We start from the raw sequence: 26577 nt of genomic DNA on the forward strand, positions 1-26577 counted from the left end.
AACCACCCACAGGGGTGGTGTAAGTGCTTCTGGACTCCCCAGGCCCATCCAGTCTGCCTCCACACTGAACTCTGGGCCAGCAGCTTGCCCCTTATAGGAGGCATGGTAACACTTCACCCTAAGCCATTACATTTTACAGATGAGGAAAGTGAGGCTCAGAAACGTTGAGTCACTCCCTAAGCTTACTTAGCTGAAAGAGCACAGGACCAGGAGTCAGTCCAGGTCCATGACTCAAAGCCTATGCCCTTAACCCCGGTGCTTTGCTGCCTCTCTCAGTGGCTGGCTCGCTCAGAGGTAGTGACTGCACCTGTGGCCCAATTTGTGGGGTATCCTAAACCAGGACCCCTGTTCTCCCAGCTGCCCTGGAACGTTTCCCGGGCAGTAGTGCAGGCGTTTGGTCCCCGGCAAACCACACACCATTAAAGACCATGTGGGGCCCTCCTGGCCTTTGGAACCATGCATGCCTTGGTCCAGGTCCCACAGCAGCCACTGAGGTCTCCTGCAGCTGCCAGCAGCCACCTCACCCTCCTGCTGGGTCACACCTGCTGCACTCGGGCCTCTCCTGCTTCCTCTTGGCTGTTCGCATGACTTCTCGGGAGCTTGGGTTTCAGGCTGTGCTTTGCAAGCGCTAGATGCCACTGAGAGAAGGGGCCCGTCTTGCAGGGAAACTCCCAGCCAGGAGGGAGAGGTACAGAGCAGGCCTGTTTTGAACCCTGTGTAAATATTGCTCTTGTCAAGGGGAGGGCGTCTTGTTTTTCTAGCCCTCCTGCTCCCAAGCCTTTTCCCAAATATCCATCCCAAGATTACACAGCTGTAGTGTGCATGGAATGAAAAGGTATCTATGCTTGGCTGCTAGAGGGCCTGGCATCCTGACCTTCAGAAAAAAGCAAACTCTCTGTGTTTTTATGGGTAGGCTTGCTGTATCTTTTGGCGTGAGCTTGAAATGGCCCATTCTGCAGGTTTTGGAGCAGGGGAATGTGATGAATTTGGGGTGGGACTTTCTGTTGCAGAGGAGTTGAGAGGTCAAGAGTTAGACCAGGGAGTTCTAGACACTCCGGATTGGGAGAGCAGCCTGAAAGGCTCCAGCATCAGCAGGGTGCACGAGGGGGATCGGAAGAGCCCCCTTCCCTCCCCGGACCCCTCGCCCACCTTCACGATGGAGTAGCGCTGCAGTAAACATGCACTGAACTCACAAGAACTCAGCCGTGCATCTGCGGGGTTGGGGGGGAGGACTGCTATGCCCGAGACGTTTGGGGTACGTATTGGTTCTAGCTGGAGGCAGTGGACAGAGGGACTCCTGCGTGTGGATTCTCTTTCTCCTGACTTCTCTCAGGCAAGTGCCTTAGGTCCAGGCTGGGCAGATCTTGTGTTTACATCCCAGCTCTGCAATTCCCCAGCCGTGTGACTTGGCGCAAGAGATTTGACCTCACCGAATCTCCACTTCCTTCCTGTAAAATGGGATTAATGAAGGAGCCTGCCCGATAGGTTGTTCCAGGTAGCTCTTGCCCTGCGATTCCTTAGTTGCTTTTTCCCACCTCAGCTCCCCTGTCTTTCTGAGCCCTCACAGCCAGGATTCACGGATCTTTCTCAGGAACCGAGCAACTTGTTAAAATCGGTGGGGCTTCACTACAGCCAGGTCTTTTCATCTTTACTTCAAAAATATCTTTTCCTTATCATTGCCTTGCAGCTACTTCCTGGAAATGCCGTCCCCTTGTTGATCAACACCCCTTCCTTCCCCACACAGCCTCGCTCTGCAGCTGCTGCATGAGAGGCTTCTTGGCTCTACAGTTCAGAAATAAGATTGAGATAGTTGGGGGTGGGGGAGTTGCGCCTGGGACAGGAGCCTCAGGAGCTTCCAGAAGCAGCTGGGTTTGTGTGTTTGGGGGTTGCATGATAGCAGCGCCTTTGTCTTATTGATAGCCAGAACAATAATTCTTTCTCTGGCTTAGGAGCTATAATTAAACCAAAATAGTTCCCAGCTGGGGTGGCATCTAGGGCTCTGGAAAAAGCACTGCCCAGCACAAGGATGCTGTACCAGGGATGGCCCATAGAGGGCGATGTAGCTGGCAGCCCTCACCCACCACCTCCTCCCCTCTCTGGACTGCAAAGGGCCTGCTGGAGTGGGGACTTTTGCAGGGCATTGGGCTCAGGCAGGAATGCCAGCATGGTCACTGGTCGGCTCAGGTCTTCTTTCATCACAAGGCAGGATGTCTGTGCAGGAGGTCCCCCAGCCAGTCAAGAGGCTCCAGAGCCACACAGGCTGGTTTGCAGCGCTGACTGGCAAGTGCCTGAACCTCCCTGAGTCCCTGTCATTTGTCAAACAGGAATCACTGGGCACCTAACATGATGCTTAGTATGAGATCTGGAGCCTGAGTGGTGCAAGTGTAGCTCAGTTAGCGGGAGCTGCTGGTTTTGGCCCTGTTCTTGTTGCTGGTGTTCGTGGCAAAGTGGGGGGCTGGCAGATCCTAGCAGCTGCCCCGGTCTTCAGCATGGAGCCTGGGGCAAGGATCCTGCCGGAGAAGAAGGAGATGCTGGGCCTGCTCAGCTTCTCCAGTCCACGCAGAGGAGAGAGGAAAGGTCAGAGGGGCCCACGCATCCCCCACCCACTGGAGGCAGGGCTGGGCCCTGGCAGCTGAAACAGTGCTTCAGACCCACAAGGATGGCTCGGGCTTCTTGCTCTCAGCCACTGCTCGTGACCAGAGGAGAGAACAGGGTGTCCTGGCTGTTGGTGCTGGTGGGCGAAATGTCAGCCACACTCTTGCCTCCGCCTTGGAAAGGGAGTTACCGCCCCCAGGGCCTGAGGCCCTCCGTGTCAGGAGCTCAGAGCTAGTACCAGGGGTTTCCCTGCCACTCGCCCCCCCGTCCCCCCCGCCCCCGCCCCCGTGAGGGAACCTATGTGTGTCCCCGCCACTGCTTCTCTGCCCCTGGGAAAGCTCTGCACACCACACCCCCTCATCCCTCCAAACCATCAGTAAGACATTCCCTTTTCCTTTCTCCCAGGTATCCAGTCTGAATTTTTCATCAACACCACCCGAGCAGGGCCAGGGACATTATCTGTCACCATTGAAGGACCCTCCAAGGTTAAAATGGATTGCCAGGAAACCCCAGAAGGGTACAAAGTCATGTACACCCCCATGGCTCCTGGAAACTACCTGATTGGTGTCAAATATGGCGGGCCCAACCACATTGTGGGCAGTCCTTTCAAGGCCAAGGTGACAGGTAACAAGCAAACAGCTTTGAAGTTACTCTTTTTCTCTGTGGAGCTTGTCTTGTCAGATTGTCAACAGAGTTACTTGATACTAGAAACTTTGGGTAATTTTAGATACGTTGAATCTAACGTTGACTCTTGAATATAAAGAAATGGTAGGACACGTTCAGGGGGGTAAACACCTTTAGAAGCCCATGGGGTAGGTACTGGCGTCAGCCTGCTACAAAATAAGTTGGCAGAGTAGGAGTGTAGAAGTTGAAAAATCATATTTTCTGTTTTTGACAGAAAAGAAATATTTACATATTTGAAATCTTCGAGACCTGAAAAATTCCTTTATTTCTTTTACTTTTATTTATTTAAAAAAAATTTTTTTTAATGTTTGTTTATTTTTGAGAAAGAGAGAGAGGGCGTGAACGTGGGAGGGGCAGAGAGAGGGAGACACAGAATTTGAAGCAGGCTCCAGGCTCTGAGCCGTCAGCACAGAGCCCGACATGGGGTTTGAACTCACGAGCCATGAGATCATGACCTGAGCCGAAGTTGGATGCTTAACCGACTGAGCCACCCAGGTGCCTCATCTAACCTTTATCTTTAAAATAATCAAAGGTTTTATTAAGTTTATAAAAATGTGGTCCTTCAGAACACTAGAAAAAATACGAGTCAAAACCACCCTACAGCCCAGGGCCCAAGGTAATCACCGTAAATGTTGCGGTAAATCCCTTCTGCGTGTCTCTACTTGGTTCACGGTTATAGGCATAGTATAGATTCATTGCAGAAAAATTAGAAGATTCGGATAGAAAAATCATCCTCTCACACGCAGAGAGAACCATTTTTGGTATTTTGTTATATGTTCTCCCCAGCGGGTAATGTTGCTTTCACATTGCTTATACATAGAGTATTTTATATCTATATAAATGGAAAGAAGTGAATCCTGCCGAGTGGCAGGAGGCTATGTGGGAGGAATTTCTGGGATTTGGAGGACATTGTGGGTGTGAGATGGGGAAATGGTGATGTTTAGATTCAGGTGTTGGGGTGAGATGAGGACGTGGTGGCTTTTGGATCCAGCTGTTGGGGTGCGTGGACTTTCCTGGGGCTTCTGCCTGGGGTGCTCACCTCTTCCAGCTGAGAGGACCCACTTGCTCTGGCCGTTCACTTCTCCCTCCCTCCCTTCCACGTCCTAGGCCAGCGTCTGGTCAGCCCTGGCTCAGCCAACGAGACCTCATCTATTCTGGTGGAGTCGGTGACCAGGTCATCCACAGAGACCTGCTATAGCGCCATCCCCAAGGCCTCCTCGGACGCCAGCAAGGTGACCTCCAAGGGGGCAGGGCTCTCGAAGGCCTTTGTGGGCCAGAAAAGCTCCTTCTTGGTGGACTGCAGCAAAGCCGGTAGGTAGCCCGGTCCCGCTCAAGGGTCGGGGTGGAGGCAGGCCGGGCACCCTGTGCTGACTTGGGTCTTCCCTGCAGTGCCCACCTACCCCTGCCACCCAGCCACTTGGAAGTAACCTTGTTCATCACCCCATTGTCCTGCACTTAGTGTTTTTAAGTGATTTTCCTCTCTGTTGCCTCTTGATTCTTTCAGATGCTCTCAAGATAGACAGGAAGGGTGGCATTATCCCCATTACAGATGGGCAAACTGAATCAATGATCTGGCTCCTTCTGTGCCGATAATTGCTTTAACTGCAGTTTGAACTTGGGTATTTATTTGGGTGTCAGTGATTAGTTGCCTAGGTTCTGGCTTCTAGCACATCTGGGCTGGAAACTTGGCTCTACTACTCCCTCCTCCCTCCTCCCTCCTCCCTTCCTCCTCCCTCTCTCCTTCCCTCCCTCCCTTCTTCCTTCCTTCTTCCCTCCCTTCCTCCCTCTCTCCCTCCCTCCCTTCTTCCTTCCTCCCTCTCTCCCTCCCTCCCTTCTTCCTTCCTCCCTCTTTCCCTCCCTCCCTTCCTCTTCCCTCTCTCCCTCCCTTCCTCCCTCTTTCCCTCCCTCCCTTCCCTCCTCCCTCTCCCTCCCTTCCTCCTCCCTCCCTTCCTCCCTCTTTCCCTCCCTCCCTTCCCTCCTCCCTCTCTCCCTCCCTTCCTCCCTTCTTTCTCCCTCTCTCCCTCCCTCTCTTCCTCCCTCTCTCCCTCCCTCTCTTCCTCCCTCTCTCCCTCCCTCCCTTCTTCCTTCCTTCCTCCCTCTCTCCCTCCCTCCCTCCCTTCTTCCTTCCTTCCTCCCTCTCTCCCTCCCTCCCTCCCTTCTTCCTTCCTTCCTCCTCTCTCCCTCCCTCCCTTCTTCCTTCTTCCCTCTCTCCCTCCCTCCCTCCCTCCCTCCCTCCCTCCCTTCCTTCCTCCCTCTCTCCCTCCCTCCCTCCCTTCCTCCCTCCCTCCCTTCCTTCATCCCTCCCTCCCTCCTTCCCTTCCTTCCTTCCCCCCTCTCTCCCTCCTTCCCTTCCTTGTTCCCTCTCTCCCTCCCTTCTTCCTTCCTCCCTCTTTCCCTCCCTCCCTTCCTCTTCCCTCTCTCCCTCCCTTCCTCCCTCTTTCCCTCCCTCCCTTCCCTCCTCCCTCTCCCTCCCTTCCTCCCTTCTTCCTCCCTCTCTCCCTCCCTTCCTCCCTTCTTCCTCCCTCTCTCCCTCCCTTCCTCCTCCCTCCCTTCCTCCCTCTTTCCCTCCCTTCCCTCCTCCCTCTCTCCCTCCCTTCCTCCCTTCTTCCTCCCTCTCTCCCTCCCTCTCTTCCTCCCTCTCTCCCTCCCTCCCTTCTTCCTTCCTTCCTCCCTCTCTTCCTCCCTCTCTGCCTCTTTCCCTCCCTCCCTTCCTTCCTCCCTCTCTGCCTCCCTCCCTCCCTTCTTCCTCCCTCCCTTCCTTCCTCCCTCTCTCCCTCCCTCCCTTCCTTCCTCCCTCTTTCCCTCCCTCCCTTCCTTCCCTCCCTCCCTCCCTTCCTTCCTTCCTCCCTCCCTCCCTCCCTTCCTTCCTTCCCCCCTCTCTCCCTCCCTCCCTTCCTTCCTTGCTCCCTCTCTCCCTCCCTCCTTCCTTCCCTTCCTTCCTCCCTCTCTCCTTCCTTCCTTCCTTCCTTCCTTCCTTCCTTCCCCAAATTTAGCCATGTGATCCCGGAAAAGTTTAGAAGTCTCTTTCTAAAAGTCAGTTTCTTATTATTTAAAATGGGAGTAATAAAGGCACCTTCCTTAAGTTTTTTATGAGAATAAATGAGATCAGAGTAGCCATCACTTCTGTAGCCCTTGCTACAAGCTAAGGGCTTCACATCTAACTACTGTAAACCTCACAACAAGCCCATGGGGTAGGTGCTAGCATCTGTTTACAGATGGGCAAGCTAAGGCAGAGAGAGGTAAAGTTCCACATCCAAGGTCACCCAGCTAGGCAGTCACCCAGCTGGGCAGGATTTGAGCCCGGGCCATTGTGCTCTATGAATTTATGCTCATAATTGCCACTGGTACCTTTCCTTTGGGCTCCCATATCCCCTCCCCTTCCTCTGCCTTCTGTGATGCATCCTGACAGAGTAACCACCTTTCGCTGCCTCCCAGGTTCCAACATGCTGCTGATTGGTGTCCATGGACCAACCACCCCCTGCGAAGAGGTCTCCATGAAGCATGTGGGCAACCAACAATACAATGTCACATACGTTGTCAAGGAGAAGGGGGATTATGTTCTGGCCGTGAAGTGGGGAGAGGAACACATCCCCGGCAGCCCCTTCCACGTCACAGTGCCTTAAAACAGTTCTCATCAAATCCTGGGAGGAGTTCTGGTGGTTGCTTTTGTTGCTTGTTTGTAACTTGTTTTATACAAAGTTTCCTCCAGCCTGTTTGTGGGTCTGAACCCCCATCCTGAAAAAAGTGCCTTCAGAAATAAGTCCTAGACTTGACTCCTTAGGGACGTGTTGGGGAATTTTAAGAAATGCAAACTCATTCAATGGGCTGAGAAGATTTCCATGTACACTCGGTTCAAATCGGACCTCTTGGGGGCACAGATCACCCGCAAGACTGACGTTTCTGGAAAATGAAATTGGCTTGCCAGTTTGTGACACAAAATGAAACGAGACTGGTGGGGAGGGACGAGGGGAAAGAGGCGACCTAGCGTAGGCTGTCATTTAGAAAAGAAGACTTAAAACCAGCTTCATCTCTCCCAGTGCCCGTGTCACATACAAGGCTCTTAGGCAGATGCCATCGTTTCAGCACTCTTCACCTCCACCCCCACGCCCATCCGTGGCCTTTCCACACTTGGCCAAGGGCAGCGAGTGCGCTGGCCTCAATGCTTCCTCGTGCCTCTCCTCCCATTATGCTGAGTGTTTATTTTCCTGCAAAGTTGTAACATGTGCCCATCTTGGCAGCCACGTTTTTGCTTTTGTCTTTAAAGGCCACTAAAGTCGCTGGGTCCAAGGAAACTCTGCAGTGGCTTAACCACACACTCCAGCTGTTTGTCAGTCTGATGAGTCTTGCCAACACGTTGGAAATGACCACAGGTGGGTCACTGTGTCAGCGCCCTCAGACACAGAGGCCTGTCACAGGACACGACACTCCCCACCCACCTCCAGTCAACCCTGGGATCACTTCTGGAAAATAATTATAGAAGGAAAGAATGAAACTCCTGCTGACCTTTGCGGGGGAGATGGGAAGGGCGGTGGTGGCTCCTCGGTGGTCTTTCACCATTGGGCAGAAATAGGACAGCTACGCAGCTCTCGGTGGCTTTGTATTCATTTTGGCCCTGATCACATCCGAGGCTGTTTAGACAGCATTGTGCAGGTGCAAAGCTCCAAAAATGGGGTGTAAGGCATTTTGCACCCCTTCCTGCAGATCTGAGCTGGTTTTGGAATAAAGTTAAAGCGTTTGGGGAACACTGCCTGACTTCAGGGCCCGGATGGGTGGTGTGGTCTGGGCAGGCAGACTTTGTTGATTTGGTCCTAAGGAAGTGGCTGCTGTTGTCACAAGTGCCTCCGTGGGTGGGACAGGGAGCGAGGTGGGGGACAGTCACCAGGATGTAGCAGCTGGGGGCAAGTGTTGGCAATAGCCCCCCTGTTAGAAACCGGAGGAGCCTGAAGCCTAATGTGAAAGGGCCACAGGTTTTGGAAACTGGGATGTGGAAGCAAAACTGGAATCAAAAGCCAACTGTAAATTGTATCTTATAACTTATTAAATGTTTGCTCTGTCAGGCTTCCTTAGTGTTCTTGGAGGGTGGTGTTTCTGAATAAAAGGTTTGAGTCTCTGACCAGCTCTTGCCAACCCCTGGTGGAAAGGACACAGATTAACAACTTGTTTCAACGTGCCTTTTTGTAAAGGTGTATCTATTCATTTTGGTGGGGGGGGGGGGGCGCATGGAAGTTGGGGAGGGGTAGAGAGAGCAAGAGAGAGAATCCCAAGCAGGCTCCATGCTGTCGGCACAGAGCCTGATGCGGGGCTTGAACTCACAAGCGGGGAGATCTGGGAGATCGTGACCTGAGCCGAGATCAAGAGTCGGACACTTAACCAGCTGAGCCACCCAGGTGCCCCAAGCCTTGCCTCTTTTTGCAGGGGGATGGCTTGCTTCTTTGTGAGCCCTGCTGGGAATATCTCATCAGGAGAGGCCAGACAGACAGGCTGGGCCTGGCAGTGAGGGCACTGGGGAAGGGGCACACTGGGTCTCGACACCAACACAGCCTCTAGGAAAGAAAGCCTTTTTCCTGATGACACGAGAAAACCGTCATCTCAGGGATTTCACTCAAACAAGAAGCTCTGTCATCTGTTGTCCCGACTGCCCTTGGACAACAGGGTTTGTGTTTGGTGTTAGTGTCTTCCTCTCCCTGCTGCTTCTGCTAGGAGGAGCTTGTGCCTGACTTTATGCCTGGGATACCTAGCCCCCTGACCTCCTGCTCACCCTCACGGCACTCCTGTGACACCACTTTACAGTGTGGATACCAGCTCTGGTGCTGTATGGACATGTTCGTAGTGTCAAGGCTCATGTGGGGCTCACCCTAGGCCCTGGCCTTTCTCTCCCCAGTGTGGGAGCCCCACCTCCCTGGTTATACCTCTGGGAGCAGGAACACAGAAGGAATGGCACCAGGAGCCCCCAGATAAGCCTCTGGAAGACCCTGCTCGGCCCCCCAGCCTTCCATTGGGGGTGAGGAGTGAAGGGAAAAGCAGGGAAGGAACACTGGATCCTTTGGTGGGTTTCTTCCTGCTGATGAAGTTTTGCGGTGATGGGCTTGTGGGATCCGGAGCCGACGGCCAAGAGAGAATTCTTGAAGACATCTTTGGTGCAAAAAGGCGATTTTATTAAAGCGTGGAGACAGGACCCATGGGTAGAAAGAGCTGCACTGGGGTTGTGATGCGTAACTCATTATATACTCTCAGGTTGGGAGGGGGTCAGGGACAGAGTATGTCTCTAAGGAATTCTGGAAGGAAGGTTTCCAGGACCTTGAGGGGCTAGCAGTTGCTTCGGAAACACCATTTATTGCCATTTAATAAAACCTCAGTCATGAGACTCTTCAGATGTATACTGGGGGCCATAAGCTTGGAGTATGATTGCCAGCATATATCTTGGGGCAGTTGAGATAAAGGAAGTAGTCTTACAGGATCCTCGGGGTTGGGATAATGTTAAGCTAAGATTCTCTTTCGATCCTGGCATAGTGTCATCATCCAGCTGAGCTCCTAGAGGAAGGTCACTCTACCATCTCAAGGAACTGTCAGTGGGCTGCAGGCAGTAAGGGAATTTAGTTTTTCATTTGCCTTGGTTTCCCACATCACCATGGCAAGCACTTAAACCCCTTTCCTTTGTTCTTGGGTAGCCAGGAGTGTCCGAGGAATATCACACATATTCCACCGGGGGCAGCAGGGTGGGGGGGCAGAACTGTATTTTGCTCTCAGCTTGCCCCCAAGCTCCCTCATCACTGGCACCTCATTTTTGACCAGGACGGAGGCCTGTTTCCCTCTGAGAGGTGGGAGGAAGGTTGGAGGAAAGGTCTTCTTTTGCCTCTCCTTTTGGAGGGGGCGCCCTTATCTGTGGGCCTGTGTTGGGAATAACTGCTCCCGAACTCCCACGGGGGTGGTGGGCTTTGGGGGTTGTCCAGACTCTGCCTAATGATGCTGACCTTGCCCGCAGAGGAGCACAGGGGGACAGACGGTGAAGTCCGGCTGGTTTCTGCTGGGGAGGCAGCATTTATATGTTAACTGCTGAACTTTGGCATCAGGTGGAGTTTGAACACTGGCTCAGCCATTCAGTGGCTGTGTGGCCTTGGGGAGGTTGCCTCCCCTTTCATTGTGAGGATCACATGAAATCTCACTGGGGGCTGTGAGTCTTCACTACTGCTCTGTGACCAACTCCTCATACAAGGCCGCACCTGGTGCTGCCCCGGCGGGTCCCACCCACTACGTCCCACACAACTCACGTGCTGTGCACCTCTCTGTTGGTCAATGGCCAGAGCCACAGGGCACTCTTATTGCACCTGGACTTGCTGCCGTGGCAATGGGCTGTTGTTTGTGCAAACGCCTCGATGACTTTGAAACTCGACCTCGAACGGGTACCGGGCCCTTTCTGACTTTCACCTGTTGATTCTGCCCCTTTCCTGTCAGGAGCTGACTGGGCCGTCAGTCTTTAGTGGTTAGAGCAGACAGCACTGACAGTTGACCTGCAGAAACCTCAACCCAGTGAAGGCCTTGTCCCCTTCTCAGCCCCGATGCCTGCCTCTTCCTCATCCACTTTCCCCTGGCAACCCTTGGAAGCCCTCCTCAAGCCTCCTCTCCCTGCTGCCAAAAAGGAAACATTTTATTAACATGTCTGTTTCCAATACACTTATGGGCACGTGGGCCCTTAACCGTATGTCTGGTCTTAAGACTTCAAAGGGGCCTTGAAAGCCACCTCTCGATGAGTTTGGTGTAAAATGAGTCAGGATTTAATTTCCCCGAAAAATTGCACAGCCTTAAAAATTAGCAGAATAAACGTAAATGGCAAAATGAGGGCTTGATCCTTGTCGCCCCCTCACACACACACCCAAGTTTGTACTTTAAAATGGGGAACAAACTCATTAAGTGCTCTTTGGGCTTAATGCTCAGCATGATGGAAGCAAGGTCTAGGAGAGGAATGGAATCTTTTCAAATCCCCATTAACTTGGAGGGGGAAGGGGCTTTGTAATCAGGGCATTTCACTACTGAAAACTCTCTCCCAGAAAGAAGCACATCTTGTTTGGCTAAATTTTTTCCTCCTCACAATAGCAAATCATAACTTGAAGAGGGAGTAAAAATGTCCTATCGCTCAAGGCAAGCCCGAATTGGATGTTTTCGCTCCAGCTTTGTCCTAAGGATGCTGACCAAACATGGTGGGAGGAATCTCTTAAACAAAGGGATCCTTTTTGCTTTGTGATAAGTCTTTTGTCTGGGTCCCTGAGCCCACAGGGGACCAACTCACATGCAAGGAATTTAGGGTGGCCCACCCCACGCCCCTTCTCTCTCCCTCAAGAGCTCTCCAAAGCAGGCAGGCAGGAGATAGGGGATTTACGAGCCTGGCCTGTGGCTCACACCCAAGGGTGTTACGTGTTTCAGACTTGCTTATCTCCCCAAGGACAAAGCTCAAAGATGAAAGAGTCTTGGAGCCTTGTACTGACCACATAACTCCCTCTGCCATAACCACCGCCTTCCCAAGACATCAGGATGCCTCTCCCAGTCGCCACTGACGTTCTTAGAGCAAAGCTGATGCTGAACGCTGGTGGGGTGGTCCCTGAGAAAGAGGAAATCTTGGAAGCAGCGCCACGCCCCGGAAATGCCAGCCTCCGGCATTGGGCGTTGTGGCAGCAGAGTATCCTGGTGTGTGAGAAACACTCAGAAAGCAGTGGGTCAGGTGCTGCAGGTTCAAGTCCAGACACCAATCCCAGGTCTGCGGCTTACTGGCTCAGACACCAGCTGGCTCTTAATCTCCCCAAATATCCCAAACTTCTTTATAGTCCTCATTTTACAGCTGGGAAAACTGAGGCACAGAGAGCAGTCTAGATAGCCTTACCATTTCTTGCCCTGCAGACTGGGAGACCCAATCTGGAACATTCTTCCTCTACTCTTTGCCTGGCCAATTCACATTCATAGTTCAGATCTCAAAGGGCACCTCCTCCAAGAAGCCTCTCTGTCTCAGTGCCCTCATCCGTACAATGGGAAAGTAGAAAACTTCCTTTCTAAGATTAACCTCCAGAAAGATCTCCCAGTACAACCATCCTCCAACTGACAGGCCAAATCCTTCCCCACCCAGAGCTGCTGGAAGAGGAGCTGCCTGAGTGTGTTGGGGAGACTCGGCTCCCCCAGGCAAAGTGAAAGGGGTACCTCAATGAGGGGAAAGGGGCTCATGGGGAATTTGTTAAGCATGGTGGTTCAAAGCTTGGCCAGCAGGTTCAAATCCCACCCTGCCCTGACCTCTAGCAGATCATTTACTCTCAAAGAACTCACAGCCTCTGTTTTCTCTCCAGTGAAATGGGGTAATAGAACCTACCCCATACAGTGTTCTGAGGCAGGCAGGGTGACTCGCACCCTGAGGGTTAACTGACAAAATGAATGTAAAAAACATATTAGTGTCTAGTACATGATAAGAATTCATAAAATTACTACTACTGGTGAAAGGTGTTCAAGAGGGTTCTTCTGTGCAGAGAGCTTAAATCCAGGAGGGGCTACTTCAAGGACACAAGTAAGTACAAATAGGAGAGGCACTTGGCCTGGGGACAGAGCCCAGCACTGGAAAGTGGGTTGGGAGTCATCAGTGGGAGTGGATGGCATGGCCAATGGCAGCACTAGGAGCAGAGGGGGTCTTTGGTGGCCTGGGATAGTGGTCAGAAAGGTGAGAGGAGAACTATGTGAGTCGGGTGCACCCGGGAGGGCCCCAGCTCACCTCCCAGCCTCCCCTGGTTTCCAGGCTTCAGTGACCCTTCTCCCTTAGCAGAGTCCTAGACCAGAGGCCCGTCTGGGGCTGCCCCCACACCTTCCCAGAGGTTACTGGATGGGTTTGAATGAGTAAATCTAGAGAAAATAAAGTGTAATTAAGTAACACTAATCCTAGGCACCAAGTCTTATGATTATCCCCCTTTTTTACAGGGGCATTTCCCAGGGCTCAGAGAGGTTATGTGACCTGTGCAACACCACACAGGTAGTAATGGTCAAGGCTGTGATAAAACCCAGAAAGCCTGAATCTAGGAGGCCATGAAGCTGTGCTGTGCATGCAAGGGCCTGGCTAGCAGGTGGGCACTGTCTTTGTGGGTGAACGGCTGTCCTTGAATCCATTGGAAGGAAGTACTTTAGAGTCTCCTTTATACCCTTCCACCCCCCACTACCCTCTAGGGGGTGACTGTCCACCCGCTGCACAGCCCCTGTCTTGCCATCCGCCAGAGCCTGTTGTCAAGAATAGCCGCTCCGACTGTCGTCACTGCGGTGACCGCCAGGGGTCGCCTCGGACGCGCGAACTGCGGCTGGGGAGACAACCCTGTGGTCTGGAAGGCACCGGGTCTAGGAAGCCAGGAAGGGGCACACCCATCTCTGCCCCGTCCCCCCACCCCACCCCACCCCGCAATTCCTCTGACTTTCCTCCCTCTGTCCTTCCCGCGCACGCCACAGGGCAACAGAACCAATGTGAAGTCTGCCTATTCCTCCTTTCCTTGAGCACTTTTTCTGAGCACCAACTGTATACCAGACAGTACCCCTAGAGGTGCTCTGGAGGTAACAGATGCAGGGTTGAGCAGGACAGGACACAGAAAGCACAAGCTCTGTGAGGGAGGGACATTTTGTCAGCTTTGTTCACTTGCAGCTTCTGGCACACAGAAACGCCTTCAGTACTGAAAGCACGGTTGGTGTTTACGGCCTGTTCAGACACCTTTGATTAAAAAGGTGATTGCACAATTAACTGATGACTGTTGTGAATGCTCCAGAGGAGATATGCCAGGCCCAGGCTGTCCTACTTAACCAGCTGGCTCTTAATCTTCCCAAATGCCACAAACTTCTTCATTGCCCTCGATTTACCCCTGGGAAGACTGAGGGACAGAGGACAGTCTAGACAGCCGAACCCTTTCTTACTTTGGGGGAGTCCCAGCCTGCAACATTCTGCCCCTACTCTTTGGTTACCTCGTGTTCACGGTTCAGGTCTCCAGCAAAGGGCACCTCCTCCAGGAAGCCTTCCCTGATCGTCTTCCCAACTCCCTGCTCCCCTGGTTATGAGTCTGTCTCCCCTGCTGACTGCGAAACCCTGAGGACAGGAAGCAAGTGGACTGTTCCTCCTCATCTACCTTTAGTACCTGGCTCTGCCTGGCAACAGGGTCAAGAGCAAATGAATGTTGGTTGAATGAATAAATGAGAGCATACTGAGCAGAGTGGAAAGGTGAGTGGCCCTGGGGCATTATGGGTAACATCCTTCTCACCGGTACTCATGTCTGCAGCACGCTGGTAGGAGAGGCAGAGCGTGTGAGGATCCTGGAGGCTGACTTTATGGTGCTGCGGGGTGACTGGCGGGTCCTCCTCTGCCCGTGCCCCGCTCCCTGTGCCTCTCGCATGATGCTGTCACATTCTATGGCAGAATTTTGTGTCTGTCTCAAATGGGTGTGGGTTTTGGAGTCAATTCATTTGGAGTGCAACCAGATGAACGTTGCTGAGCCTCAGTTTCCTCATCTGCAAAACTGATGGAAGAGAGCCTGCCAGGAAGTCACTGTGAGGATTCCAGTGAGTGGGATCACTGGGTAACGCCTCCAGCCCACGGCCCGGCACAGAGTAGGCGCCGGCACACCCCAGCGGTGCACCCTAGGGCTGGCACGTTGTTTCTGCAGGCCTCCACCCCCCATCTGGAAAGGAGGTTAACGAGAGCCCCAGCAACTGAGGAACATGGTTTAAGGCAGACAGAACTCAGCCCAGCAGCTGGCACCTAGCAGGTACTTGTGAAACAAGTACCTTGTTAAACAGCAGGTGACATTCATGGAGCGCTTCCTCCAGGCAGGCACCGTCCCAAGTTCTTACACCCCGGTCTAATGCTTTTCTCTTAATACTAAAAGTAATTCCCGCTGTCATTCCGATGTTCAAATGATGCCAGGAAGCTATCAAGTGTCAGAGCTGTGCCTGAGGAGCTGGGGTCCAGAGTTTCCATGGCAACCCCCCGGCCAAATGTCCAGAGCTTCCCGAGGGTGCACACTGGGCCTTCTTTGGACCTCCTTGGGTGCCTGTGCATAGTAGGTGTGCTGAATAGAATAGAGGCTATGGTACCCCGTGCAGCTCCCGGGGACCCTCTGGGTATGAGGGGGAAAGAGTCCTCTGGGGTAGAATACAGCCTCCTGCCAGGCACCCTGGGTAGGTTGTGGCCAGCCTCTGCTCCCTTTCCCAGCCTGGTCTGTCCTATTGCCGGTGAGTGGCCCTAGTCCCCCTCCCCTGACGTGGCCCAGCCCCTCCTCTCCAGCCTTGGCAACCCAGCCCTCATTGGCTGCACGTATCCTTGGAGATGGACACCAGCAGAGCAAACACAGGCCCAAGAAGGGCTACGGGGCAGAATGGTTCCTCCCTCTCCTCTCCTTCCCCCTCACTGCCATGAGGGATCTGTGCACCACCCAGAACCAAGCCTGCTGGCAAGAGTGCATCCGGAAGGAGGCCGCAGCCCGGGTCGCCTGGAAGATCCACTATGGCCACAAGTACCTAAAGGGGGGGCCCACGCCCAGGAAGCGGGTCCAGCGGGCCCTCTTCGGCTCAGCCTTGGCTGCCACCAGCTCCCCTGAGAGCAAGGAGGTACAGGTCAGGTGGCCAGAGTCCAAGGGGGTCAGGGATCAGCTGTCTGGGGGAGGGGGTGTCCAGGGCCCGTCGCCCAAGGGAAACAAAGTCTGGGAGGCCCAAAGAGCAACTCAAGGGCCGTCAGTCCAGCCCAAGCCAGAGGGCTTAGAAATGAGGCAGGTTCCCCCCAGCACCCTGCAGTTGTTCTTCCAAGGCCTCTCTCACGATGGCCAAGGCCGGGCCTTGTACCTCCGGGAGCGGCATCGCCAGAAGCCTGAGGAGAAGTTTCTGTACCCGATCCTGTCATCCTGGGAGTACGGCTGGCACGTGGGTAAGGGCCACCACCATCTTGCCACTCCAGGCCTTTGTAGGCAGGCCCGGTCTTCCTCCCCAGCCCTGTCCTTCCTCACCCCTCACACGCACAAGCACATCCCTCTGGCTCCCCCTTCTCCCAGAAGGCCACACGCCTTCACACCTCCTGACCTTTGCACATTTTCATCTCTCCACCTGGAATGTGCCTCCTGCCTCTTCCTCTGCTGGCTAACTTTCACATGTCACCTCCTCCAGGAAGTCCTCTGAAACCCTCCAGGCAGATTTGAGTGCGCCCTTGCACTTCTACAGCTTTTTGAGCCTATAAAAGCACCAGGCCCGCTGAGTCACCATTCCTTGAGTATCCAGCTGGCCTAATGAGCCCTGTGGGTTCCAGGACTTCTTAGTTAATTTTATTAATGCCCTGCCAGCTCCCATCTTGGGGGAGCTGTGATGGTGGAACGAATAAACAAATGAATAAATGTGGACTAGGAAATGAGGCCTTGGTTTGGAATCAGGAAGTACAAGTCCAAATCCTGGTCCTTCACCTGAGAGTTGTGTGAGCTCAAGCAAGAACTTTAACATCTCTGGGCCTTAGTTTCCAAATCTGAAAAATGGGAATACACCAGTACCTCCTTCCTATGTCACAGAGTTTTGGGGAAATCAAACGGGAAAGCACCTTGAACAGAAATTTTCCTCACAAAAGCCCCATGAGGTGGGTACAGGGCAGACATTCATTCATTCAATATGTGATCCTTTCTTTCGGGACAGCCCAGGCAGGGAGATCTGGAGTCACTGAATCCCAGCTCTGCCCCAAAATGAGCTAGGGAATGAACAAGCATGAAAGAGTGACTCAGTTTGAAATTAGGAGGCCCAGGTTTGGATTCTGGTTTGTTCATTCATTCATTTATTCATTCAGTCATTCAGCAAAGGTTTAGTGAGCACCTGAATATGTGAGGCACTTTTTGTCCCTGAGGATATGTCAGAGAACGTGAGTGTTGAGGCTATACAAAGAGTGGGGACTGAGGGGGCTCCTGTGGTAGACAGGTGGTCAGGGAAGGCCTGCTGGGAGGGGTTTGAACAGAGTTCTAAGGCATTTTATTCCATCAGATTCTTCTGAGTAGGGGCCTGACCCTCTGGGCCCACAGAGTGAGTCTCAGCTTAGACACCACATGGGTCCTCTCTGCTCCTCCTCTCTTCCTCCAGCCCACAGATTTATGCCCTCTGCCTGTGAAGCCACTGCCAGGCATAGGGCCACCAGATGGAGCAAATTATAAACTACAGGATGCCCGGTTATTTGAGTTTCAGGCAAACAGTAATGTTTTAGCAGAAGCATGTCCTAGATACGGCATGGAACATACCTCTACTGAAAAATTATTCATCATTTATCTGAAACTCAAATGTAACTGACCATCCTGTACTTTATCCAGCAACCTAAACATCAGAGCCAGGGGTTCTGGATGGTTCTGGATGCCCCCTGTGTACTAGGGCAGTGCTAGGTTCAGGGCAAAGACAGGAAGACTGTTTGCCTCCATAGTGGTTGTGGTTAAGGTCCCAGATAGTTGCTCCTAGAATCTCTGGAACATTCTGTAAGCTTCTGGCCTCATGCCCCTAACCCAACCAGTTGGGGGACGGATGAGGAATAATGACCGAACTTGTGCTGAGCATCTCTCCCCACTCCCCAGCCCAGTTACAGACAGGAGCTGCGTCATCCTGGGGGTGGAAACAGCTTGGGGAAGAGGAGTTGAAGACATTGTCTGGGCCCCAGTGGGTCAACCCCGAATGCCCTTTTACACACAGAAAGTATCCTTCTAGCGCCTGGCGCATAGGAAGTGTTCAACAAATGGTAACTGGTATTCTCCTTGTCCCTGTCCTTCTCCTTCTTAATTCAGCAGATAGGACCTGCAGCCTGTGGGCATTTGGGGAGCTAGTGCAGCCTTGGCCAGGACCCTGGGGGTTCTTACTCTGAAGTGCTGGGATGGATGGGCTATCACTAGACTAAAGGGAGAAATGTGATGAAGGGTAAGTAAGCTGGGGGTAGGGATGGGGTCAAACGAGTTAACAATCACAACGACCTGAGAGCCACCCATCAGGGCAGATCCTGGGCAGGATCTTGAGGCTCCCACGCTATGCCAGGTGTGGCATATAGGTACCAGACCCTGAGAAGGAATGGGAGAGCTAAGGTAGGGATCCGGGAGCACAAGGGGCAGCCACTATTCCTAACTGTACACAAGTATTTCACTATTTTAACCCAAGCAGTCGTGGCAGGGGGTCCCTGCTGACTCTCCGCCCTTTGGGTTGGGCTAGGGCTGGGGGGAGGAATGGCGCCCCCCCCCAGGCAGGCCTTTGCTGTGTTCCAGGGGACACAGGTGCCATGAAGGACACCAGGGCTCCGACTTATGCCAGGCGCCAGCCCATCACAAAGACCTTTTACATCAAAAGCGGCGTCTTCCATTTTCCACGGCGAACAGACCAGCTAATGTGAACTCGCTGGGGGTTCAGAAGCTGCTCCTGCTTCTTCCTATCGTCTGTGTGGACCCTGCCGAGCAGAGATGCTGCCAGCCCCAGCCACCCTCCCTCTGTTGTGTCCAGCCCTGTCTCCTGTCTACCTTGGGCACCCCTCCGGGATTCACGGTGGCCCACCTGCTGCCTCTTGTATGTCCTCAGAGAATCAGCTCCTTGCAGAGCCCCCAAACCCTCCATCACCAGCAACGTGTAGGGTGCTAGCTGCTCTCCTGGGGGGAAACAGTGGGGTCTCCCACGTGCTCCAGCAGCAGAGTGGTGGGGGTGGGGGTGGGGGGGGCAGGGAAGGGGCTCACTAAGATCTTATTATGGTGCTAAGTGGAGGAGGGGACTCTCTCCCAGTCTTTACTTGCTCTTCATTTTATCAAAGGGACCCACAGCAGAATTGCTTGGTCCCTGTGTATCCCACAGTTTAGGGAAGAAGTGGTTTCCATGTTGACTTGCTGTTTCTCTCACCACCCACCCCACAAAGAGCCTGCATGGGTCAGGTTTGCTTTGCTGCTGTAACAAACAGCCACTACATCCCACTTGCTTTAACCAGTAAAGATATATTTCTTACAACACAGTGCAGTCTGATGTTCAACCGGCCACCTGCCACACACGGATCTGGGGATCCAGGCCTGTCCCATAAGGTGGCTCTGCCATCTCCTAGGGCCTTGGAGTCCTTCCCTGAGTCCTTCTACATCCAACTGGGGACCAGGGAAGAGAGATGGAGAGTCCGCAGACAGCACGCCCACTCTTAACTGCCTTGGCCTGAAACTGACAAATGTTACTTCCTGTTACATTCTGTTGGTGAGAACATATCCTATGACTTCTAGATGTGTGAAGGCTGGGAGAGTTGTATCTCTCCCGGTCTGCCTCTTACCCTGAAACTTCACAGAAGAGCTAGGCCACTTAAAGCTGCAATTTGAGCTCATTTGCCTGGGTTTCCCTCATCAACTTTGGGACAGTACTTGAGTGCAAAAGAGCAAGAGGCAGAGAGTGTGAGCAAGGGCCAATGTGTGCGTGCGATTCTGCTGGAACTTGCACCGCAGCCTTGCACACCAGAGGTGCTTGGCAATTGCCTGCTGAATTTAATCAAATACCAAAGGACCTCTGGATTCCTCTAGGGCCATTTGATTGACTGTAACATCCATTGATCTAGCAGCTCCTGAAGGTCAGGTTCAGCCTGGGCTCTTGGGGAATAAGAAACCAGATCTGGCTCACAGCACAGGGTGAGGATGGTTGGGATGGGGCAGTGTGGGGGTGGGGGGCACCTTTGGGGCACAGAGGAGGCCCTGAAGCCAGCGTGAGGTCTTGGGACAGGCTTCCTGAGGGAGTCACCATTATTTCTGTCATTAAATGAAACAATGCTCAGAAAATGCCTAGCAAGTGCCTCTGTCCGTGAATTATATTAATTATGATGATGATGATCTCTGTCAGCAGCAAGTCTGCAAGCTGCTTAGAAGAGGATAGGCCACCGCCAGGGTAGCCTTTCTCAGTTGGAGTTTTGTAACTAGATTAAGCCCTTCCAAAAATGGTTTAAGTGACGATTTTCTCAAGTCTCTCAAGGATGATACTATGTAACTAGCATCATTCTAGAGGCATGGAAAAGAGGTTCGTTCCACACAGTGGATGTCCCAGGGTGTTAGGGCCTATTTCTTCCGGGACATTTATTTATGAACGTATTTAATGAACACCAATATGATATTTGCATGCATTTTTCTAAGGCTGCACTATGTCATTTGGTAGCTATAAGCTACCATTTGAGCATTTGAAATGTGTCCATTGAGCATTTGAAATGTGTCTCACCCAAATTGAAATGAGCTGTAAGTATAAAAGACACACCAAACTTTGAAGATTTGGTAAGATAAAACATGAAACGTATCTCATTAATAATTTTTATATTGAATTACATGTTGAAATGACCAACTTTGTCCATGCTGGGTTAAACCAGGGATTGGCAGACTTTCTCTGGAAAGGACTAGTTGTAAGTATTTCCCATTTGTGGGCCATCTAGTCTCAGCTCCAAGCTACTCAACTCTGCAGTTGTGGTGTAAAAGCAGCCATAAATAATACATAAATGAATAGGCATGGCTATGTGTTAATAAAACTTTATTTAAAAAAATAGGCAGAGGCACCTGGGTGACTCAGTCATTAAGCATCTGACTTCACTCAGGTCATGATCTCACGGTTTCTGAGTTTGAGTCCCACATCAGGTGTATTCGAGTCTCACATCAGGTGAGCTCAAGCCCTGCTTCCAGTGAACACGAGCCCTGCTTCAGGTGAGTCCCATTTCTCTCTCTCTCTCTCTCCCTCTCCCTCCCCCCTCCTTCTCCTCTCCCTCTCCCTCTCCCCCTCCCCTCCCTCTCCCTCTCCCTCTCCCTCTCCCTCTCCCTCTCCCTCTCCCTCTCCCTCTCCCTCTCCCTCTCCCTCTCCCTCTCCCTCTCCCTCTCCCTCTCCCTCTCCCTCCTCTCCCTCTCCCTCTCCCTCTCCCTCTCCCTCTCTCCCTCCCTCCTGGGGGGTTTTATCTCTGTCTCTCTGCCTCTTGCTGTTTTCTCTCTCTCCCTCCCTCTCTCTCCCTCTCTCTCTCCCTCTCAAAAAAATAGGCAGTGGGCTAGATTTGACCTATAGCTTGTCATTTACTGACCCCTGGGTTAAATAAGATATATTACCAAAATTAAGTTTGCTTTTTTACATGTAGCTATTAGATTTCAAATTACATATTGGCTCACATGATATCCCTACGGAACAGGGCTGGTCTGAGCACTTTATGAATATTAACTCTGAGGGATAACTCTTATCCTGAGAGAGGGGTGAGGGGCTGGGAATGTGTGAATTCTGATGACAACCTAAAGAAATCTCCTTGTCCTGGCTCCCCTCCTGCTGAGTGTGGAGCCCAAGGGTAGGCTGTGTGGCTGCTTCCTGGGGATATCTGAGTCTGTTACCCTGTGTTTAGGGTCCTTTGACTAAGGGAAGTACCCAGCAAGACCACCAGGTGGTGCTGTCTAACCACAGAGCACCCTGGTTGACCTGCTGGAAGCCTGCGTTCTATGCTAGGCTCTGCCATTCCTTTGTTGTGTGGCCTTGGACCTCAATTTCCTCACCTGTAAAATGGGGTTAGACTGGCCTAGTGAAAACCTAAACTTTTAAGACGGACTGACCTGAACTAAGTTTTTCACTCCAGCAGAGCCACATTATGACTTTCATGGTCCCTAGGCATTTTGCCTTCATGCATCCCTTCTTCCACAAAAAATATTAAAAATTATATTTTACAACTATGTTGGTATAAATACAAATATATTAATATTATGTATTAAGGTTTTTACTTCAACCTAAAATTTTATCTTATTCCTTCTTCTGAAAGAAAACATTTCCATGGCCCTCAAAAGTATTATGAACCCTGGGGAGCCTGGGTGGCTCAGTCAGTTAAGTGACTGACTCTTGATTTCGGTTGAGGTCATGATCTCACTCACGGTTCATGAGTTCGACCCCCACATCGGGCTCCATGCTGGCAGAGGCTGCTTGGGATTCTCTGTCTCCCTCTCTCTCTGCCCCTCTTGTGCTCTCTCTCTCTCTCTCTCCAAATAAGTAAAATAAACTTTAAAAAATTATTTAAAAAATGTATTACAAACCCTAGGCTCTGTGCCTACTGTGCCTCATGGAAGAGTCATGCTGGACTCCACTACTTACCGGCTGTGTGACCATGGGCAGTTGTTTAACTTCTCTGGGCCTCAGTTTCCTCATTTATAAAATGGAGATGACAACAGACCCCACCTTTTTGGTGCCATGGTTGGAATTTAGTGAGAGAGTGCATGGCATGACTTCTTAGAGCAAGCCCTAGTCAATGGTAGTAGCTATTATTATTATTATTATCTTCTTTAAGGATATTTTCTTTTTTTGATGTTTATTTATTTTTGAGAGAAAGAGAGAAAGCAAGCAGGGGAGGGTCAGGGAGAGAGGGAGACCCAGAATCTGAAGCAGACTCCAGGCTCTGAGCTGTCAGCACAGAGCCCAATGTGGGGCTCGAACCCATGAGCCATGAGATCATGACCCGAGCCAAAATCGGACTCTTAACTGACTAAACCACCCAGGTGCCCCAAGGATATTTTATAACCTCCATGAAACTATTAAAATATCTCAGGGGTGCCTGGGTGGCTCAGTCGGTTGGGCGTCTGACTTCGGCTCAGGTTATGATCTCACAGCTCTTGAATTGGAGCCCCACGTGGGGCTCTGTGCTGACAGCTCTGAGCCTGGAGCCTGCTTTGGATTCTGTGTGTGTCTCTCTCTCTCTCTGCCCCTAACCCACTTGCATTCTGTCTCTGTCTCTCTCAAAAATAAATAAACATCAAAAAAAATTAATATCTCAAAATATGTCAAAAAAATAAAACGAAACTTCAGGATATTTGATGGGGGAAGTTTAAGAGTTTCCTAGAGAAGAGTGTATCAGCAGAAGGAGTTTTTGCAAAAGATAAACATAGATTTTCCCCTGCCATTGGCAAACTCATGAAATAGGAACATGAACTTGTACCAATCAGCTGGAATCTGGGCCAGCTGGAGAATATGTGCAAGCCCATGTTCCTACCTCATGAGCAGATACTTGGGAAAAGTGTGTGTGTGCATGTGTGTGTGTGTGTGTGTGTGTGTGTGTCTGCAGCATTCATCTCAGAGAAAGGAAATTTGCATGGAGATTTGAAGGCTATGAAAGCCTTAGGCCTATGGAAACAGGGACATTGTGTTTGCAGGGAAGAGGGGCAAAGAGGGGAGGTGAGCTTTAGGCTGAGAAACATTATGTATAAACTTCTGGGGCAGGACGGTGGAGGGCAAATTCAAGCAACCACAGTGAGGTTTACCTTTCTTTAGCTGATTTTTTTAAATTTTTTTTCAAATGTTTATTTCTATTGATAGAGTATGCCAGTGTGATCAGGGGAGGGGCAGAGAGAGAAGGAGAGAGAGAATCCCAAGCAGGCTCTGCACTGTCAGCACAGAGCCTGATGCAAGTCTCCATCTTACCAACCATGAGATCATGACCTGAGCAGAAATCAGGTCGGACACTTAACTGACTGAGCCACCCAGGTGCCCCTCTTTAACTGAATTTTAGTTCTCGTATCCCTGGTCCCATCCCATTTTATATCCTTCAAACATTGTTTGAGAAACGTGAATGTACTAGGAAGCACTGTCAATTTTTTAATCCCCAATTTGTACCAGCAAAAATCGCTCCCTAACTTTGTAAGTTAGGTGTTTCCATCTGGAAGTGTTTCTAAAAGAAAAATTACAACAATCCTACTACCCAATGTCTACTACTTTTGGTTCAAAAAATATTTTCTTTTAAGGATAATTATGTGAAGACTATTGCCTTCTCCAAGATGGCACAGTAGTGCCGTCTGAGTTTAATTAATGACACAAAAACTCTGTCTCCTTTTATTTTCCTGGTTTGACAACTGTCCTTATACTTGCCTTCTCCAGCCCAAGGGAAAGATATGAGCCAGGGCTGCTGAACTGAAGAAACTCCCTCCACCCTCTGGCCCCCAGCCCACAGAGACAGGATGAAGAGCATGAAAGAAATGCTGCTGTGTTTGAGGCAGGAAGGGGATGTTGATAAGAAAGAGAAAATAATAGGAATGGAAGAGGGGCATCTCAATTTCTCAAGACTCACTTGCTGAAATACTTTTTGTGATCAAAGATAAAGAAATGGAACCTTGGTCTGATTCCTCATATAGCAAAAATTCAAAGTAATTAAATGAGAGACATATGTACCCAAAGACTTAAAGTGAGCCACCCTTTGATGGAGCAAGTCCTGCTAATAAAAATATAGCCTCCACTTGTCAAAGGCTTGCTAAGTGTGAGGCACACATTCAGTGTTTTACATTCATTATCTTACTGAAACTTCACCTCTGAGGTTGATCACATCAGGGGACTGAAGGCAAGTGGCCTCCTCAGCATCCCAGAGCTCGTAGGTGGTACAGATTATGGCTCCAAAGTGAGCCTATCCCCTCCTCATGTTACCCTCTTCTCACTAAGCAGGGCCAGGAGAGTGAGTTTAAGATCTGGTTTCTCAATAACTAATGAAAGAAAAGTCTTATCCTCAGGTCTTCTGGGAGCCTCTCAAAAATGCAGGCTTTTGGGCCCCACCCCAGACCTTCTGAGACAGCCTCTGGGGGCCTGGAGCCTAGGCATCAGCATGGCGACAGGTCCCCTGGGATTCTGGGACACACCAGTTTCAAACCCTCTGGATAAAGCCAAAGCTGAAAGGTTGTGTACCACCAAGGTGTACCTTCCTTCCCCTAAAAGGCACAAGAGTTCCTTGCCCCAGTCATGCCAGGTGACCCAAAGGGATGGGAGCATGTCTGTGGCCCTGTTAAGTTGTGACCAGTAAGAAGAAGCCCCACTCTGCCTCCTCTTGCCGGGCAGAGTGGCCCCAGAGCCAGCAGGTGCCCATGGCTCCAGTAAGCTGCTCCAATGCAGAGACGGAGGGATGTCCTGTAACCAAGGAGGTCACAGGGTAGGAAGGACCAGCCGGAACAGTGGACAGGACAGTGGTTGGTCTGGTCCACCTTCCCTTGCCTCCCCCACCGAGCACAGGGCTCTTGTCCCAGCCATGCCGCTGGCCTCTGGAATGAAAGGATCATCATCTCCTCCAGAGTAAGCTCATTTGGGAATTGCCTGCTTGACCATTTGGGACCTTGGAAATTGGATGTCTTCCTGGGTCAGTGAGCCCTGCTCACAAGAGGAGGTGACAGGAACTTTACAACCTTACCACCTTCCCCCCCCCCCCATTCCAACGAAATTTGGGGGAAAATGGTTTTCCCATATAAGCAGAACCCTTTTGATTTAATTCTGTCAGTCAGATGCAACCAAATTTCAAAACTCAGCCTTATGGTCTCTTTTTCTTATATCAAAAGTCACATCATCTCTGATATATTAAGGAAAATCAGCGAGAAGTAGGACCATGCATAATATACTCTATGTTTCAAGGTTACATATGGTGCTTATTTATGCATAGACTCTCTTGGAAGGATGCATAAACTGGTAAGAGGGGTTGCTTCTGAGACAGGAAACGAGTGGGTGAGGTCCCGGGGCAGCATTTCTTGTCTCTGCTTATTCTTTGATACTGCTCATATATTTAGCCATGTTCAGGTACCACTTGAACAAAAGAAGCAATGTAAGGGAAAGCGAAGTGAAACAAACAAGAATGGTCACCATGGATACAGGCAAAATGGTGCTGGCAGGACTCCTCTGTAACTCTTTGGTTGCAGAATGATAACAAAACCCTGAGTCTCTGCCAGCCAACCGGCCTACTCAAAGCCCAGGAGGAGGGAGGCTTGGGGCCATGCAGGGAAGGGCCAGTCCTGCTGGACACAGGGTGCAAGATGGGATGAAGGTGAGGCTGATGTGTTACGCCAGAAAATACAGACCCTTGTGGGCATCCAAAAACTCTGGGTTCTCTCCAGATGGTGGTGGGAGCCCCCGCAGGGTATCGAAGCAGGGCTGGGAATGCAAGTGGGCTGTGGTCAGAATGGAATTTCAAAGGATGGCACTGGTGGTTACTGGGCTTGCTGAGTTGGAGAACAATTTGGAGGCAGGGAGGCCAGGTGGGATGGCCTTCATTCTTCATCCCCATGAGACACGATCACCATCCTGACCTCGAACGGGAGGGGACAGATTCCTCAAACAGATAATTGCCCAAATCCTAGGGTACAGTTGGGGCCTTGGCCTTTCTCGGGACTGTCCTTTTGGACTGCAAAAGCCCCCAGTTTCCTTTTAGGTAAGTCAGGGGAGGTAGGAGCCCAAGAAGGGTAAGAGAAGACTGTCCTCCCAATTTGACTCAAGTCAGATTAAATTCAAGTTGAAAAATGAAAGCAGTTGGACCAGACTTGTTTCCTGAGTGCAGGCAGAAGTTCA

The 26577-nt window shown here is 51.3% G+C and overlaps 2 protein-coding genes across 5 annotated transcripts in view; both read left to right on the plus strand.

The window, feature by feature from the left end:
* The window catches only part of FLNB (filamin B), a 142666-nt gene extending 134274 nt beyond the window's left edge, over positions 1 to 8392 (plus strand). For all 4 annotated transcript variants that reach the window (XM_060631394.3, XM_060631395.3, XM_060631396.3 and 1 more), the window contains 3 exons: positions 3001 to 3219; positions 4387 to 4590; positions 6715 to 8392. In XM_060631394.3, the coding sequence (XP_060487377.2) occupies positions 3001 to 3219; positions 4387 to 4590; positions 6715 to 6902 (611 nt within the window). In that variant the 3' untranslated portion in view covers positions 6903 to 8392. The remainder of the gene's footprint in view (positions 1 to 3000; positions 3220 to 4386; positions 4591 to 6714) is intronic.
* A 5338-nt stretch (positions 8393 to 13730) lies between these two features.
* On the plus strand, positions 13731 to 18944 carry LOC132678691 (protein SPMIP1). The gene is made up of 2 exons (XM_060631400.3): positions 13731 to 16195; positions 18534 to 18944. Exons 1-2 carry the CDS (start codon positions 15688 to 15690, stop codon positions 18656 to 18658), a joined length of 633 nt encoding a protein of 210 aa, XP_060487383.2. The 5' UTR covers positions 13731 to 15687; the 3' UTR covers positions 18659 to 18944.
* The last annotated feature ends 7633 nt before the right edge of the window (positions 18945 to 26577 follow it).

The sequence above is a fragment of the Panthera onca genome, chromosome A2 (assembly GCF_046562875.1).
Source record: "Panthera onca isolate mPanOnc1 chromosome A2, mPanOnc1 haplotype 2, whole genome shotgun sequence".
NCBI classification, from domain to species: Eukaryota; Metazoa; Chordata; class Mammalia; order Carnivora; family Felidae; genus Panthera; species Panthera onca.